The 16,149-nt window shown below is 44.4% G+C and overlaps 1 protein-coding gene across 1 annotated transcript; it reads right to left on the bottom strand.

Moving 5' to 3' along the window:
• Positions 1–420: 420 nt before the first annotated feature.
• Positions 421–14,980, bottom strand: srpk3 (SRSF protein kinase 3). Its single transcript, XM_059333584.1, has 17 exons — positions 14,409–14,980; positions 12,858–12,951; positions 8,531–9,411; positions 8,171–8,279; positions 7,963–8,050; positions 7,748–7,835; positions 7,428–7,534; positions 7,098–7,263; positions 4,589–4,614; positions 3,962–4,054; positions 3,191–3,245; positions 2,887–3,108; positions 2,343–2,440; positions 2,148–2,255; positions 1,975–2,044; positions 1,775–1,867; positions 421–1,466 (listed from the first exon to the last, which is right to left on the bottom strand). The coding sequence occupies exons 1-17, from the start codon at positions 14,416–14,418 to the stop codon at positions 1,282–1,284; spliced, it is 2,493 nt and encodes an 830-aa protein (XP_059189567.1). The 5' UTR covers positions 14,419–14,980; the 3' UTR covers positions 421–1,281.
• Positions 14,981–16,149: the final 1,169 nt, after the last annotated feature.

The raw sequence follows: 16,149 nt of genomic DNA, 5'->3' as shown, positions 1-16,149 counted from the left end.
ATGACAAATGTTTGTTTTCGATCAATGCTGTTTATTTGGGGGTTTTTTTGTTGTTGCAAGAACTCAAACGTCAAAAAATTGTATACACACACAGAGATAAATTGTTTACATATGTTTCTGTCCTAATGTGTGCATGATGATCTATAAATGGGCTTTATTGTTCTCAGCTCATCCTGTTGTCTATTAGTGTGAGTATGATCTAGTTATGCATATATTTATTTCTATGGCGTTTCTGACAAATTTGACGACATAGCATATTGTTTTTTTACATATTTCAGTTTTTCTCATGAAATTTAAATTCATAGTATTGTATGACGCTTTTGACATTTTAAAACATACTATAGTATGACTTCTTTCGTTTTTACAAATTTTATGACATAATATGTCATTATGTCAATATGTCAATTTTTACATCTCACATGAGCTTTCATTCATCTTTATTTTCACAGAAGAAACATTTCACACAAACAGACATGTAAAAAAAACTGTCTGGTGATGTCACTGGTGATGTCACTGTGACGGGGGGGTCATTTCAAGGCACTATTATATGGACATAGAAACAGGTGAGAGGTCAAAGGTCGAGAGGACGACTCACTTTCACTTTGAGCTACAGAGGTCAATACGATCAATAATGTCATCAGAGTCAGTGAGAAGCTACAGTGTGCTCATCTAAACCAAAACTCAACATCATCAACATCATCATCATCATCATCATCATCATCATCATCATCATCATCATCATCATCATCATCGATGTTCAGGAGTCTTACAAGTCTCAAAATTCAGTCTAACCCGAACTAACTCAGTCACTTTGCGACAAAATCAGAAATACTGAAAATCAGTACAAATCCATGAAATCACAGAAACAAAAAGAAAGAAAAAAACATAGCTTAAGGACAGCAACTTAGATCACAGATCAGATCAGAAATCAGATATGAAATCAGATCAAAAATCAGATATGAAATCAGATCCGAAATCAGGGTTACAACAGAAACACAAAGTGTTTCAACAAACAGAAGCTTAGGAGATTCCTGCTGGAGGGAAAATAAACCTCGACCAGAGCTTCATGAATGAACCTTCAATAAAACAACAGACCGTTGCCATGGAAACAGAGTGGTGACATTTTGGAGGTCAAAAGGTCAGGGAGGAGAAGTGTTTCTTTTCCTTCATTTAAAATAAATCGATCAATTAACCAGCTATGAATTAGAGGTGATAACTTCCCTCCTCACAGAAAATCAACAGATTTACAAAACTCCTCAACACGTGTGTGTGTGTGTGTGTCTATGTGTGCAGCCAGGCATGCTGCAGACACTGTGCTGCCGTCGCTCGGCGCTCCGGGTGCAGCTCCAACATGGTCAACAGGAAGTCGCTGAACTGTGCCGCCTGGTCCAGCGGCCACTCGTACTTCTCCAACAACACCTCAAACAAACCCCACGGCTTCAGGCTGGAGATGTGCCGCAGCTCACCTGGACACACAGGGACACAGGTAGAGAGAGGGAGACAGGTAGAGAGAGGGAGACAGACAGGTGAGAGGTGAGACAGGGATGAGGAGGGATTCAGAGAGAAAGGTTAGACAGGTTATACAAACAGGGAGACAGGTTAGAGAGAGACAGGCAGGAAGCCAGAGAGGGAGAGGCATTTAGGGAAACAGACAGGGAGACACATGAGAAAGGTGAGACAGAGAGATAGGTACAAAGAGTGAGACAGACAGACAGACAGACAGACAGACAAAGAGACAGATAGACAGAGACAGAGAAACAGACAGCTGTCTCACCTCTCCTGTTAAAGTACTCTCTGGAGTACCTGCCAGACAAAGCGAAGGGCAAAGGAATCGGTCCAAGCAGCTCGATGACGTGAGCGATGTGATCTGTAGTAAAAGTACACACAGTATAGTAAAAATACTGTACTGTAGCACTGCCAGACTGCAGTACTGGATGTAGTACTTTGTGTAGTACTGTGTGTAGTACTGTGTACCTTCGTCTCTGGTGTAATCTTCTCCTGAATGAGGCTCAAACAGATAATCACCTGTGGCCAACTCAAACGCCTGAAATACAAACAATAATCAACAAACAATCAATACATCAGTCTATCAATTAATCAATCATTCCTCAATGTGTGTGTGTGTGTGTGTGTGTGTGTGTGTGTACCATGCAGGCGGTGCTCCAGATGTCAGCTGGCGGTCCGTACTCTGCTCCAATCAGAACCTCCAGAGCTCGGTACTGTCGGGTCTGTATGTCCTCTGTGAAGTGTTTGTGCTGCAGGAGACACAGAGAGAAGGCCTCTGATTGGCTGTTCACACTGACACTACAGAGAGGAGCCGTCTGATTGGCTGTCTGACTCACCACCCAGCAGGCGTTTCCCAGATCGGCGATCTTCACTCTGAGTTTGTGGGCGTTCTGAGGATCCAGAGGACTGAGGACGAAGTCTGACGCACTGAACACTGAAATACACAAAAAAATAACAATGCATTATTTTCAGACCAATGTGTATATATTTTTATATACATTTACGGATACATATGTATATTTACAGCTGCATGTGTATATATATTTATATATTCACAGATATTTATGTTTATATGTATTTATACATTTACAAATGTGTACATCTGTTTTTTTCCTGTTTTTTTTTCAACAATATTTTATTGTCATAACAATGGACGGTGTACAGTTATGGATGTACAGTTATGGATATAGAGACATTTTTGTAGTTTACAGTATTCCAACCGCCCTTCCCCCCCACCCTACCCTCCCATCTACCCCTGTTTTGACCCCTCCATTAATACATAGATTACATAAAATAAAAAAATATTAAGATAAAAGGACAGTTCAGCAAACATTCACTAGGTAATACAATAAAATAAATAAATTACATCTGTTTTCTTACCGTCTCGTCCGCTTGAATATCCTGATTGGGTAGAAAGTGCTGACTCAGATGTTGCTGACATCACAGAGCTGGAGAAACCTGATAGGCCCGAGGCGGGGCTGGAGAAGCGCCCGGGGTCGTGGCCATTACACCTTTCCTCCAACCAGGAGCAGGCGGACTCTGGGCTGGCTTTGCTGTTGGCTATGGAGCAGGAATTGTTGTTGCCGTTGACGACCAGAGAGCCTGAGAGCAGAGGAGTGTTTATGAACCCATCACAGGACAAGTACTTCAAACTGCAGTAATGATACACAGATGAGGTACTCACAGGAACCGTCTGTGTCGTCAGGTTGGACCAGCACACCGTCCTCATCCTCCATCCTCTGAGCACACAACAGGAAGTAGAAACTTTTATTCTGTCACTTCCTGCTCGATTCTGACTGGCTGCTCAGTTACAATGTGCAGGCTGGAGTAATACTACAGTAATACTACAGTAATACTACAGTAATAATACAGAAATATAATACAGTAATACTACAATAAAACTACAGTAATACAGTAATACTACAGTTATATACTACAGTGATACTACAGTAATATACTGCAGTAACATACTACAGTAATATGACAATAGTACTACAGTAATATTACAGTAAAATACTAATTATACTGCAGTAATATACTACAGCAACATACTACAGTAGTATATTACAATAGTACTACAGTAAGATACTGCAGTAATATACTACAGTAATACTACATTAACATACTGCAGTAATATACTACAGTAATACTACATTAACATACTACAGTAATGATGCAGTGATATACTTAAGTAATACTGCAGTAATATATTACAGTAATACTGCAGTAATATACTACAGTAATACTGCAGTAATATATTACAGTAATACTGCAGTAATACTACATTAAAATACTACAGTAATACTGCAGTAATATACTAAAGTAATACTACAGTAATACTAAAATAACATACTACAGTAATACTGCAGTAATACTACAGCAACATACTACAGTAATATATTAAAGTGATACTGCAGTAATATATTAGAGTAATACTACAGTCATTCTACAGTACCTGTATATCCACCAGTCTCTCCTCCAACAGTCTTTGTTGACGCTTCGCTTTCCTCTTCAACTTCTTTTTCTTGTTCTTAGACAGTTTACCAGCCTACACACACACACACGCACACAGACACACACACACACACACACAGGATAAGAGGGAGACAGCAGAACACACAGTGAAGTTTCGAAACTGATGGTAAAGTGCTCACACACTCAAACACACACACACAGTGTTAGTGATATTACTCACTACTGAACACATACACACACACACACACACACACACTTCTTGTGTGTCATCTGACTTCCTGCTCAGTTTGGTAGATCGGGTCGGTGCAATACTGTTCAAACCGGTTTGATATGAAGCCAAACACTGAACCGGTGAATTACTACCTCAACATAAAGAGACATGTTATTCCACCAGGGGACAGTAAACTGGTTGATGATGTCGGAGACTTTTTAATTAAAAAAAATCCAACGAGTCTAAACTTATACGCCAGACCAAACCAGGACCGGACCACCAGAACCTGATTCTATCCATTGTTTTTCCATCTAACATGCTGGATTGTTCTGTTGAGTTTTATCCAATTAGCTCACAGCTCTGACAACACAGCAGGCACCACATTTGGACACTTACCTGCAGATCCCTGGGAGCCATGCTAACTAGAGAGAGAGACACGTAGAGGCAGACAGACAGGGAGAGAGAGAGAGACAGGAAGATAACATCAGAAACAGAAAATAAGTTGGAAAAGTGGAGACAGACAGGCAAAGAGAGAGACAGAAAGACAGGCAGAGAGACAGACAAACAGAGGGAGAGACAGGTAGAAAGACATGTAGACAGAAAAACAGACAGACAGACCGAGAGATAGAGACAGACAGACAGACAGGTAGAGACAGACAGACAGGTAGAGAGACAGAGACAAGCAGACAGACAGAAAGCTATCTGTCTGCCTGTCTCTCTCTCTGTTTCCCCACCTGTCTGTGTGTCTGTCTGTTTGTCTGTGAGTGAAACCACAGCTCCCAGTAACACTGCTTGCTGCCTTGGGTTGGGTTTCATTTGGATTTTGATGGTTCTGCTTATCGATCCAGGACGGCTGGTTAACTATAAGAAATGTCCTCAATACAAACGACGTACGAGCACAGAAAAACATCATCAATACGCTGGAAACGTTCTAACAACAAACAGCCACTAGAGGGCAGCAGGGTGCTTTGCTTTACTTCAGCCCGAGTTTCTACAAGGTGCACCTGAACGTAGAAAGTCCTCGTCAGCAGCCACACACTTTACCATTCATGTTTACATCGGTTGGCAATGAGTCGCAGTGAAAACTGGGACATTTTGGTGTTTTACTGATATTTGTCGGGACTCGCAAAACGCAGCTAGAAACTAGGACCAACCGGAACATCTGGGTGCGTGGGTTGGGTGTTTGCCACTGATGCCCTTTTCAACCAGAGCCGGTACCCAGCCGGTGCCCATTTGCGAACGGTTCTTTGGTTTTTCACAACCGGCTCCTGGCCAGGAAAACTGGTTCCCTAGTGGCACCAACTCCTTGCTGGTCTTGAACCGCAAACCGCTACGTCAGGGGCTGGGGGTAAGGCTATATGACCAACAAGACCAACTTGGAGCCGTTGAGAGAGACCAACTAAAAAGTGTATCATTCATTGATTTGATTTGTTTAACTGCAATGTGATTGATACGGGTGAGCTAGCGGCTAACATTAGCGGGCGATCACTAGCATGCTAACATTAGCAGGCGATCACTAGCATGCTAAAGCTTAGAAAAAAAGTCAAACATTAACATCTTACGTTCAGAGTTAAAAGAATGTATTAGGCGCCCATAGTGATCAAGATGAGCAGCACAGATGTGTTGTAGAGACATGTAGTCTGCCATTGTTTTTATAGAGAGAGGGCGAAGACATATACAGATGTTAGCAGTGATGCAATGACGTCATTCTAGAGTCTGTGGAAAAGCAAACAGGTTCAGAGCTTGTTTGCAAGTCGAACCAACTGCGAACCAGGATGAGCACTGGCGGGACCAGCTCTGGTCAAAAAAGGGTAAGTGAGAGCAGTTATGTGGGTGGCTGTTTTTCTTGTGTGCTCGCAGCTCTTATTAATCTTTTGATTGCTGAAATGAAACAAAATGTATCACTTTGAATGGCATCTTCCAGTCCAGAGAAAGCCCTAATCTGTAGCCCACAAGCTCTGCACAAAACTTGGGTGTCATGACTGATGACCAACTGACCTTCAAGGTTCATATGTCCTCAATTGCCCATTTGTGTCGATTCGCCCTGTACAACATCAGGAAAATCAGACCCTTCCTGACCGAGCAATCAACACAAGTCCTGGTAAAGGCCCTTGTGTTCACGCTTATCACGCTTAGACTGCTGCAACTCTCTACTGGCAGGACTCCTTGCATGCACCGCCAAACGCCATCTCTCTGCACTGGACCCCGGTCCGCATCAAATTCAAAGCCTTGTCTCTTGCCTACGAAATAGCAACAGGCACAGCCCCTTCTTATCTGAACTCCTTTGTTCAGGTCCACAAACCCTCCAGCCCACTACCCTCTCCAAGTGAAAGACGTCTGGCTCCTCCACCGCTGAAGGACTCTGCGTTTCAAACCAGACTCTTCTCCTCTGTATCGCCCCGGTGGTGGAACCAACTTCCAAACTCCATACGACGTGCTGCGTGCTGATCAATCCTTAAGAAGAGACTGAAGACCAACTCTTTCCTGAACACCTTCACACTTGATCTACACAGATGACAACAATAAGTATCGCACTGACCGCTCTCGGGACCTAAAAGCAAATACATCCTAATGGACTCAAACTTGACCCACGGCACTTACTCTTGCTGTTTCTTGACTTCATCCTTGCTTGTGTTGCATTAACTCTCATTTGTATGTTGCTTTGGATAAAAGCATCTGCTAAATGATATTGCAGAATTGTAGCTGTTTAGGGAACCGATAAGCAGAACCGCGATTTTTATTTGTTAATGATTCATTTGGAATCTGACTTCTGGAATCGGTTCTAATTTGGAATCAGGTGTTGTTTGGAACCCGTCCATGGTGCCCAACCCTAATGCTTCAGGGGAGAACCATCAGACCATCAAACTCTCTCATCGCTCCGACCAATCACACGGCTGCTCCTCACCTGAAGACCCAGAAGGGGGCGGGGCTCCGGCTCTCTGCCAGACGGTCGCCTCAGCCGCCAATCTCCTGATGTAAACCTCGTCAACGTCTAACAGGATGTTCTCTGGTTTGATGTCAGTGTGGATGATCTTACACTTTGTGTGGAGGTAGTCCAACCCCTGCAGCACCTGCAACAAGTCACAGAGTCAAGTCAGTCAAGTCAAAGGGTCATTTAAATGTCAACGGGTCACTGACAGATCAACGAGTCACTGAGAACAAATCAATAAGTCCAAGTCACTGACAGGTCATCGAGTTTGAGTCAGTATGTAGTGTATACCAGGACTCGTGTTACCTGTTTGATGATGGTCTTGACACAGACCAGAGGAAGCCCCATGTAGTTCGACTTTATGATCCATTTCAACAGCTGATGACCCAAAACCTCCAGAACCATACAGACATCTGACTGAGGCTGAGGAACCCAACAGACAGACTGGCAGAGAGACAGACAGGTCTATAGACATCTGACTCAGGCTGAGGAACCCAACAGACAGACAGACAAACAGACAGACAGACAGACAGACTAAGACAGACATCTGACTGAGACTGAGGACCCAACAGACAGACAAGCAGAGCAACAGACAGGTGTTCAGACAGACAGGTGATGAAGGATACGGACTCCATTGACTCCAGAGATCTTGAAGTCGTCGATCAGCTGGACAATGGTTTCTCTGTAAGGGTCAGAGGGGTCGCTGTCCCTAACCTGGAAACAGTCAGACAGGTTAATTTTGAACACCTGTAATCCGGATGGGTGTGTGTGTGTGTGTGTGTGTGTGTGTGTGTGTGTGTGTGTGTGTGTGTGTGTTTGTAGGTAGGTAGCAGAAACTCACACATCGCAACAGTTTGATCTCATCCAGCGCCGTCTCCGTGTAATGTGGAGCGCTCTTCACCACCTTCAACGCCACAAAACGCTTCCTCCTGGACGCAGACACAGACTCAGGTGAGAAAGGTGAGCCAGGTGAGATAGAATGCTCACACACTGCAACAACCTGAATGTTTGAATGTGTAAGAGTGTGTGTGTGTGTGTGTGTGTCGTACTGCAGGTCCCAGCAGAGCCAGACCGTAGAGAAATGTCCCCAGCCCAGTTTCCTGACCACGTGGTATCTCCCGTTAAACAGGTCGCCGATCTTCACCGGGTAGTAGCCACCTGGAGGACACACAGAGCAGGAATAACTGTAGAGACACAACACAGAGCAGGACAAACTGTAGATACACAAAGAGCAGGACTACTGGATGCTGCAGTTACACAGGTTAAAACCCAGCACCAACCAACGGCGAGGGTCTGATCCCGGACCACCAAATGCTACAGTTACACAGGTTAACCCCAGAAGTTGTCCCATGGTCTAGCGTTGAAAAAAAGTAAACAAACATTGAATCTGTATTGTGTTGAAGTCTCACCTTTGCAGTAGTCTGACGGGTCTTCCTGCTCCTCATCATCAGAGCCCAGCAGCTGTACAGGAGGCGGGGTTAACTCTGGAGGGGGAGGGCTCAGAGGGGGAGGGGGTGTGGTCATCTGTGAGGTGGCCGATGACATCATGTGAGGCAGACCGGTGTGGGGGCCCAGAGGGTCTAGGGAGCTCAGGAAGGAGGCGGACTGGTAGGTGGGGGAGTAGAGGTGGGAGGAGACGCTGGAGGTGAAGGTCACTGACGTCAGCAGGAAGGGGTCGGGATCGGGGTGGGAGGGGCTTAACGGAGGGGCTTTGGCAGGTCGCTGGGCAGAAGCAGACGGTGATTGTGAGGCATTGTGGGTAATATGGCGTGGTAAGGTCAGAGGTGATTCTGTTTGACCATCAGGTCGACTCTGATCGGTCTTTGGAAGAGTTCTGTGAGGTGATCTGGAGGAATCCGGGGTCATATTTTGGTGAACAGTTGGCGGTAATTGGCTGCGAGCAGGGTTCTGTGATGTGGCAGCAGGTGATTGGCTGAATATCAGAGGTGCCATTGGGGTGTTCAGGGGGCTGCTGTCAGCAGGGACCGGCTGTGCTACAGGGCTGTCTGTCGTATCTGGAGGGGGTGGTGTAGTGGTGTTCTGGGGGTGTGTGCTAGCGTCCTGGGGGGCCGGGGCCGTGGTTCGGGGGACAGTCTCAGGGGACGGTGGGACGTTGGTGTCTCGAAGTTCTGTAGTGGACTCATGGAAACCTTCAGTACACGTCGGCGTATTTAGTGGTGATGTGGTGGTCTGAGGTGTGTGTCGCGGGGGCAGCAGGTCGGTTTGCTGTGGCCTGGGGCCGGGGCTACTGTTGGCGTTTAGGCTCTGAAGGTCACAGACGTCATCAGGTCTGGAACAGAGGACAATAAGGCATTTCACTAGTGTTGGGACAGCGAAGCTTCGTGAAGCATTTGCTTTATTTATGGAGCCCACTAGATGGCGCTCTTTGTTTAACAAAGGGCTGAAAACACACTCGATTATCAATGCTGAAGCCTTTTTTTTAAGCCAAGTCCGCTGTCTAGTGGGGTCAAAAAATAAAGCAAACGCTTCACGAAGCCTCATTGTCCCAACACTATATTTCACCAAAGGGAGTAGCTCATCAGCAACTAAACTGGTTGGATATTAACCTGTAACTCTGGACTACAGCTGGACCAGTTCAAGCTGTTTGATTGTTTCTATTTGAGAACTTTTAAACTTTAATGCGAAAAGGGAGAAATCACAAGCAAGTTGAATTTAACAGCTGCAGTTTAAACAGCTGTTTACAGCATACAATGAGTTGTCTCAGTCTGAAGCTTTAGACTCCGAGGATAGACCTCCAGGGGGGCGTGCTCCATCTCACAGCACCAACCTGAGGGGATATTAATTTCAATTTCCTCAGTTGGGAACTAATAGAAACTAGTTTCTGATTATTGTGACACCACATGAACGCAGCATTAACAAAGTTAATGAAAGCGAAAAATAATTTGTGTATCTGTCCATGACTCAAGGCAACACACTCCACCAAGTTTCATTAAAATCAGACCGATAATTATTCTGAGATCCTGCTGACAAACAAACAAACATGACATTTCCTTTCATTTTTTAGATTTTATGTTGACATTTATGCAGCCTGAAACAGTTTTAACAGACTTTCAGTTTAAATTAAAGAAGGTGAAATAACAACAGTTTAAATTAAAGAAGCTGAAATAACAACACTGAATCTCAGAGGTCATGAACTATCTGGTGATGATGTCATTCTGACCATGTACACACACACACACACATGCAGTCTATTTCAGTGCCGCTCAGGCAAACTTCAACAATGTCCATGACTCAGAGTTGTCATGAAGAGCAGCTGTGTGTGTGTGTGTGTGTGTGTGTGTGTGTGTGTGTGTGTGTGTGTGTGTGTGTGTGTGTGTGTGTGTGTGTGTGTGTATGGGGGATCATGATTCAGTCTCTGTTTCTATTATTGGAGCTGAGTCTCTCCTGACCGAGTACCAAACCTGTTTCTTTCAGGAGGGCACCAGCTAGCTTAGCACAAAGACTGGAAGCAGAGAGAAACTGTTAGCATTCATGGCATTCTGTTGCTGAGCAGGTGTGTGCCAACATCTTTTCCTTTATCAGTGACTAGTTCATGGATGAATAATAAAGGGGCTCTACAGTGCCAGTATTTCACTCGCATTTCCCCTTAAAATAAGTTCATTACAGCGTCCCAACTATTTTGGAATCAGGGATGCACTAGCACAGCATGTGAGTGAAGATTACATACTATCATAATGCAGGGTGTTCTAGATATATAATCCCTGACTACTGAATCATGAGCACTGCTGCTAAATATTCACACAATCATTAAAATGCTCTGCTCTCCTGTTTCACAGTGTAGAGAGGATACCGGTTGAAAAACAAGGGACACGGATGGAGCGCAACACATCTGTCCACTACAATCATCTGGAGACCTAAAAACAGGCTAAGTGGTAACAACATGCTGATGTGCTGTTCTCCATGAGATTTGCTTGAGATTGCTGTGTTTAATGTCTAGTGAGTCTATTATAAAACAGCCTTTTATTCGGCATGTTTCCACTGAGTGCTTTTTGAGTACTTTTTGGAAAGCGGCTGAGTGTTTTGGCTCCGCCCACTAGTTAGTTCAGGTACTTTTGTAGCGGCTAACTAACGGAGTTCGATTGTGACAACAGACCGACTTGGCAAGTAGTGTTGCTTAGCGACTCTGACGCTATATTTAACAACCATTCAGAGCCCTCTAGTGACTCTTTTTCAAACAGCGACTAGCGACAAATCTAGCGACTGTTTCTGGTGTTATTGGAGACTCGTTCCTACTTTTCTTAACAAGCAGCAAGCACCATCCCAAAGCACTCACAAGCGGCACAGTCCTCCCGCAGCAGTCTCTCCCAGCTTCAGTCAGACACCTCAGCGTCCAGTTTGCTCCAATTTGCAAATGAATCATGCATGCGCGAAATTGCTGCCTCAACCGTATCCAATCAGCGTCGACTAGTGAGTAGCGACTCGAGGCAGGTACTTTCTGAGCTGTTACCTGAGCCGCTAACCGGTGAAGATGGGCAGATCTTCTTTCCCAAGTCACACCCATGGAAACGCGGCTATTATTCATCTAGTTAAACACAGCAGTCTTGGTTTTGGGAGTGTCCGAAAGCAGTCAGAAGCAGGGAAACACTTTAATATTAATAGTTTTAAAAAGTTTGTCTATTTGCACCTGGGCCAGAATAGTCAGCTACTCAGCTATTTACAACCGGTCAAGACTTGCCCTGGGATGCTAGGATTGATCAGCGCCATGCCTTGCGTCCTTGTGGCTTAATGTTAAATCGCATATGGAGGGTTGGTTCTACAACTGGCTGATTAGCTCGGGTTGGAAGTCATCAAACTTGGGGCTGCGGGTTCGACTTCCCACTGGGCAGCGGAGAACCATATGTTTTGTTCAGTTATTGTTATTGTTGATCAGTTGCAAAACTAACGTGTAACTGTAACTTTAGGGTGAACTTATAAGGCCAAGGCCAATGTGTGAATATAGTGCTCCTTTATCATGTTCATGCAAAAATGGAAATTCATACTTTGGGATGTAATAAGTCCCTTTTAACTCATTATTTAATGAAGAAGTATTACTTGCCATGATATCCACCCAGGTGCAAAAAGCATCTGCCTAAAAAGTTCTGATAGAACACACATATGATGGTCTTATAGAATCTGATGCATGCTGCAGATAAAACAAAACAGGATATAAAGGAGTTAAAATGTAACGTACAAAATAATGCAGCAGGAATATACAATTTGCAATATACAGACTTTTACTTTAACTACATTTTGTTTTGACACATAGTTAAGGGGTTGAGTTTACTTAGGATTTACTTTTTCACAGTGTGGTACTTTTTCCATCACCAACTCAGTTATTTGAATATTTTTCACTGTTTTCCTGAACTGCATGTGTTCTTTTCGGGGGAAAAAGTTACCGTCAAGCTCAAAATAAAACCCTCTGTCCTGAAGGGGGCAATGTGGAGCACAATCAGAGAGTTTCCGTGGCTACAGTTTCCACATGTTAAGCTGTACTTCTGCCTGTTGTCCATCATCTCTAACCGAAGCCGATCAGCTGTGAGTCTGAACATGATCATCACCAGATCAATACTGAGTCCTTTATGCTTAAATCAATAACAACCATCAGACTGGAACACACACTGAGTGACAGGAAGGCACACAGAGGAATGAAACTCACCCTCACACACACACACACACACACACACACACAGAGCTAAATTTAGCCTCTGACTCTGCGAGTGTGTGCTGGGTTCTTACCGGTTCTCATCTGTTCGGACTCTCCGGTGTTTCTTGCCTCTCCGTCTGTGTTTCTTGGCGGCGGTGGTGGTGTTCCCGGTTCCTGTGGCGACGGCTGCTGAGACGAAGAACATTCAGTCATACATGGTCCAAACACACACCAGACTCCATTTAAAAATCTATCAAAATTGTGATTGGTTTGTTATAAACAAACATATAACCAGGAACAGAACCAACAATGCCTTAACAGAATTATGAGAAGTCACTCTTTCATTTTTTGGCATTATTTCCATACACCAGACCAGATTAAAAAAATAGAAATGTAACATGTTTCCTCTATTATTTGTATTATTATAATGCCATCTGGCACCACATTTGAGTGTACTTCATTTCAGATCATAGGTTCACTCAAATAACAACAAAACATCACTTAACATTCAGAGTTCCTGACAAGTTTTAATTCAGCATACAAACAACAGACCAGGCTGCACTGTATTAACTTATTTTAATCATTCAAACGTTGGTCACGTTAACCTGATACGACTGACACATGTTGAGAAGCGAGCAACAAGAAACTAACATTATATATTATATCGTCACCCTGTTAAAATGATCGCCTAACTCATTTTTTCAAGTTTTGCAGGAAACACAAAAAACTTCACCAAAAGTGTAACATATGACATTTATTGATCATTTCACTCAAAAAGGATGTAACAAAGGATGGCTATTAGCATAGTAATAACACTGTGTGTAAATTATGTAACTTAAGAGAAATAAATGACTTAGGCAATTTTTTGAACATGCCTTTGTGACTTAAGCAAGATATGGTAACACTTTATTTTGAAGGTGTCTACATAAGAGTGACACAAGCCTGTCAGAAAGATGACATGACAAGTATCATGAGCATTAATGTTACTTCACAGTGTCATTAATGTTCATGACACATCCCATGTCATGTTTATGACACACTCATGTCACTCTTATGTAGACACCTTCAAAATAAAGTGTTACCATACCTTGCTTAGGTCACAAAGGCATGTTCAAAAATAGCCGAAGTCACATTTTATTTTGACTTAGTCATATTAAATCCGCAAGTCACATACTTGACATAGGCCATTATCTTAAAGGGGTAAAATGACATGATCTGATCAACTGAGGATGTAGGTGATTTTACCATAGGTGGCCGGCGTCATGAGGAGATGATTTAGGCAACAACAACAAAAAAATTACAAAAAATGACTGAGGCGATTATTTTAACAGTGTGACGATATTTAAGTTTATCAGATGTAACTTGGTGGATCACTACGAGCCGAATTAAGCAGCACACAATTTGCTTTGAGAAAAGTCTCAGATATAATTGGAAATAATCTGCTGGGACACAGCACTTCATAAGTAACACATTTTATGAATGGAGCCTGGTGAGCCGCTGCTGCTCCGCTGTTTGTGTGACCCCAGCAGCAGTCACAGCCTGGTACCGTTAGCTGAGCATGTTAGCGTGTTGATTTAACGTTAACGGGGATAGACAGCACCGGCAGCCGAACCGGGACACCGACCGAGTCAGAAGGACTTTACCTATCAGCATCCTGGCTCCCGGTCCTCAAACCGAACCGGATTTGTGCGTTCGAACGAGCTCCGGATCAATTTCTTCGTCAGGCAGCGGAACTTCAGCACAAACAAACCGGCGGTGAAACCCGGAGACAGACCGGCTGCAGGAGGTTCAGACCGTCCACAAACTACGGCGACAGATCGGGTCAGTGCGGTGCAGCGTGGCGAGCATGAACCGGTGGCCTGTCCGTTAGCTGTTAGCGCTTAGCTGTTAGCCTTCAGCCTGTCAGATCACAGCTGACTGTCTGCCGTCAGTTAGCCTGTTAGCTCCGTTAGCTCCTTCTGCAGATCGGATGCTCTGCACCGGGTCCGTCCCGGTTCTGTACCGGCTATGTACCGGGTCAGTCCCGGCTCTGTACCGGGTCAGTACCGGTTATTCTGAGTGTGTTTTCCTTGATGTCTCGGTCCTACCGTTCATGGTCTCAACAGCTGCTGTCAGTCCGACACCGGACACCGGTCTGTACGCATGCGCAGTGAACGGCCACGCTGAGACTGAACCCAAACTGGGACCAGTGGCGGATCCAGAACATCATAAAGTAGGGGCAGTGGGGGGTCCCAGTCAGGGCCGTTCCTGACCCATTTGGCGCCTTAGGCAAAATATAGCATTATATTATAATAGCATTCCTGCAAGGGGACACACTCAGAGTGAGGGAGTTGGAGAATGAGTTCAGAAGGACGGCTAAGCTCTCAAAAATCAACTACAAGAACAAGGTGGAGCAAAAATTAACATCTGGCAATGCAAGGGAAGCGTGGCAGGGTCTAAATATTATGATGGACAGAGTTTCCAAACCTGCAGTGGCCAGCCTTCCGGACCCTCTTTGCAGAACAATTCAACATCTTCTTCACCCGGTTCAACAACAATAGCACTCCACCCAACTTTGACTTTGACTGCTCAACCACCATCTCCCCCCACCCAGCCATCACCATCAACAAGCAGCAGGTAACCTCCATCCTTCACCGGGTCAAACTACATAAAGCCTCTGGCCCTGACAAGCTCAGAGGCAGGGTACTTAAGGACTGCTCTGCTCAGCTAGGTGGAGTGGTCACAAGACTGTTTCAGTGCCTTTTGGATTCAGGAAATGTCCCCAAAAATTGGAAGGAATCCACCATAATTCCCATCCCCAAAAAAACACCAGCTAAGGAGCTGAAAGACTACAGACCAGTGGCCCTGACCTCCGTGCTGTGCAAGTGCATGGAGAGAATCCTTTGTGACCTCCTGGCCAAAATGCTGTCACACAAAATGGATCCTTTTCAGTTTGCCTACAGGGCAAAAAGGGGGGTTGAGGACGCAAGTCTCACATTGCTGAACACCGTCACTAAACATCTGGACTCTCCTCACTCTCACACCAGGATCTTATTTATGGACTTCTCCTCTACTTTTAACACTTTTAGACCTCCAAGTTCATCCCACACTGATTTTATGGATCAAGAGTTTTTTAACTGATAGGCCACAACAGGTGCTTTTAAATGGTTTTAAATCAAAGAAGCTGATTTTAAACACAGGTGTTCCCCAGGGTTGTGTTTTATCTCCCGTTCTCTTCTCTGTGTACACAAACAACCTCACCTGTAACAGCGAGGGAATGAACCTTTTTAAATATGATGATATGGCCCTGGTGGCTCATCTGACTGACACCACTGCTCTGGACCGGTATCAGCAGGCTGTTGAAAACCTGGCACAGACTTTTAACCAGCTCTGTCTTGAGCTAAA

Source organism: Centropristis striata, chromosome 5, assembly GCF_030273125.1.
Source record: "Centropristis striata isolate RG_2023a ecotype Rhode Island chromosome 5, C.striata_1.0, whole genome shotgun sequence".
Classification (NCBI taxonomy): Eukaryota; Metazoa; Chordata; class Actinopteri; order Perciformes; family Serranidae; genus Centropristis; species Centropristis striata.
This window is presented reverse-complemented; position numbering and strand designations above follow the sequence as displayed.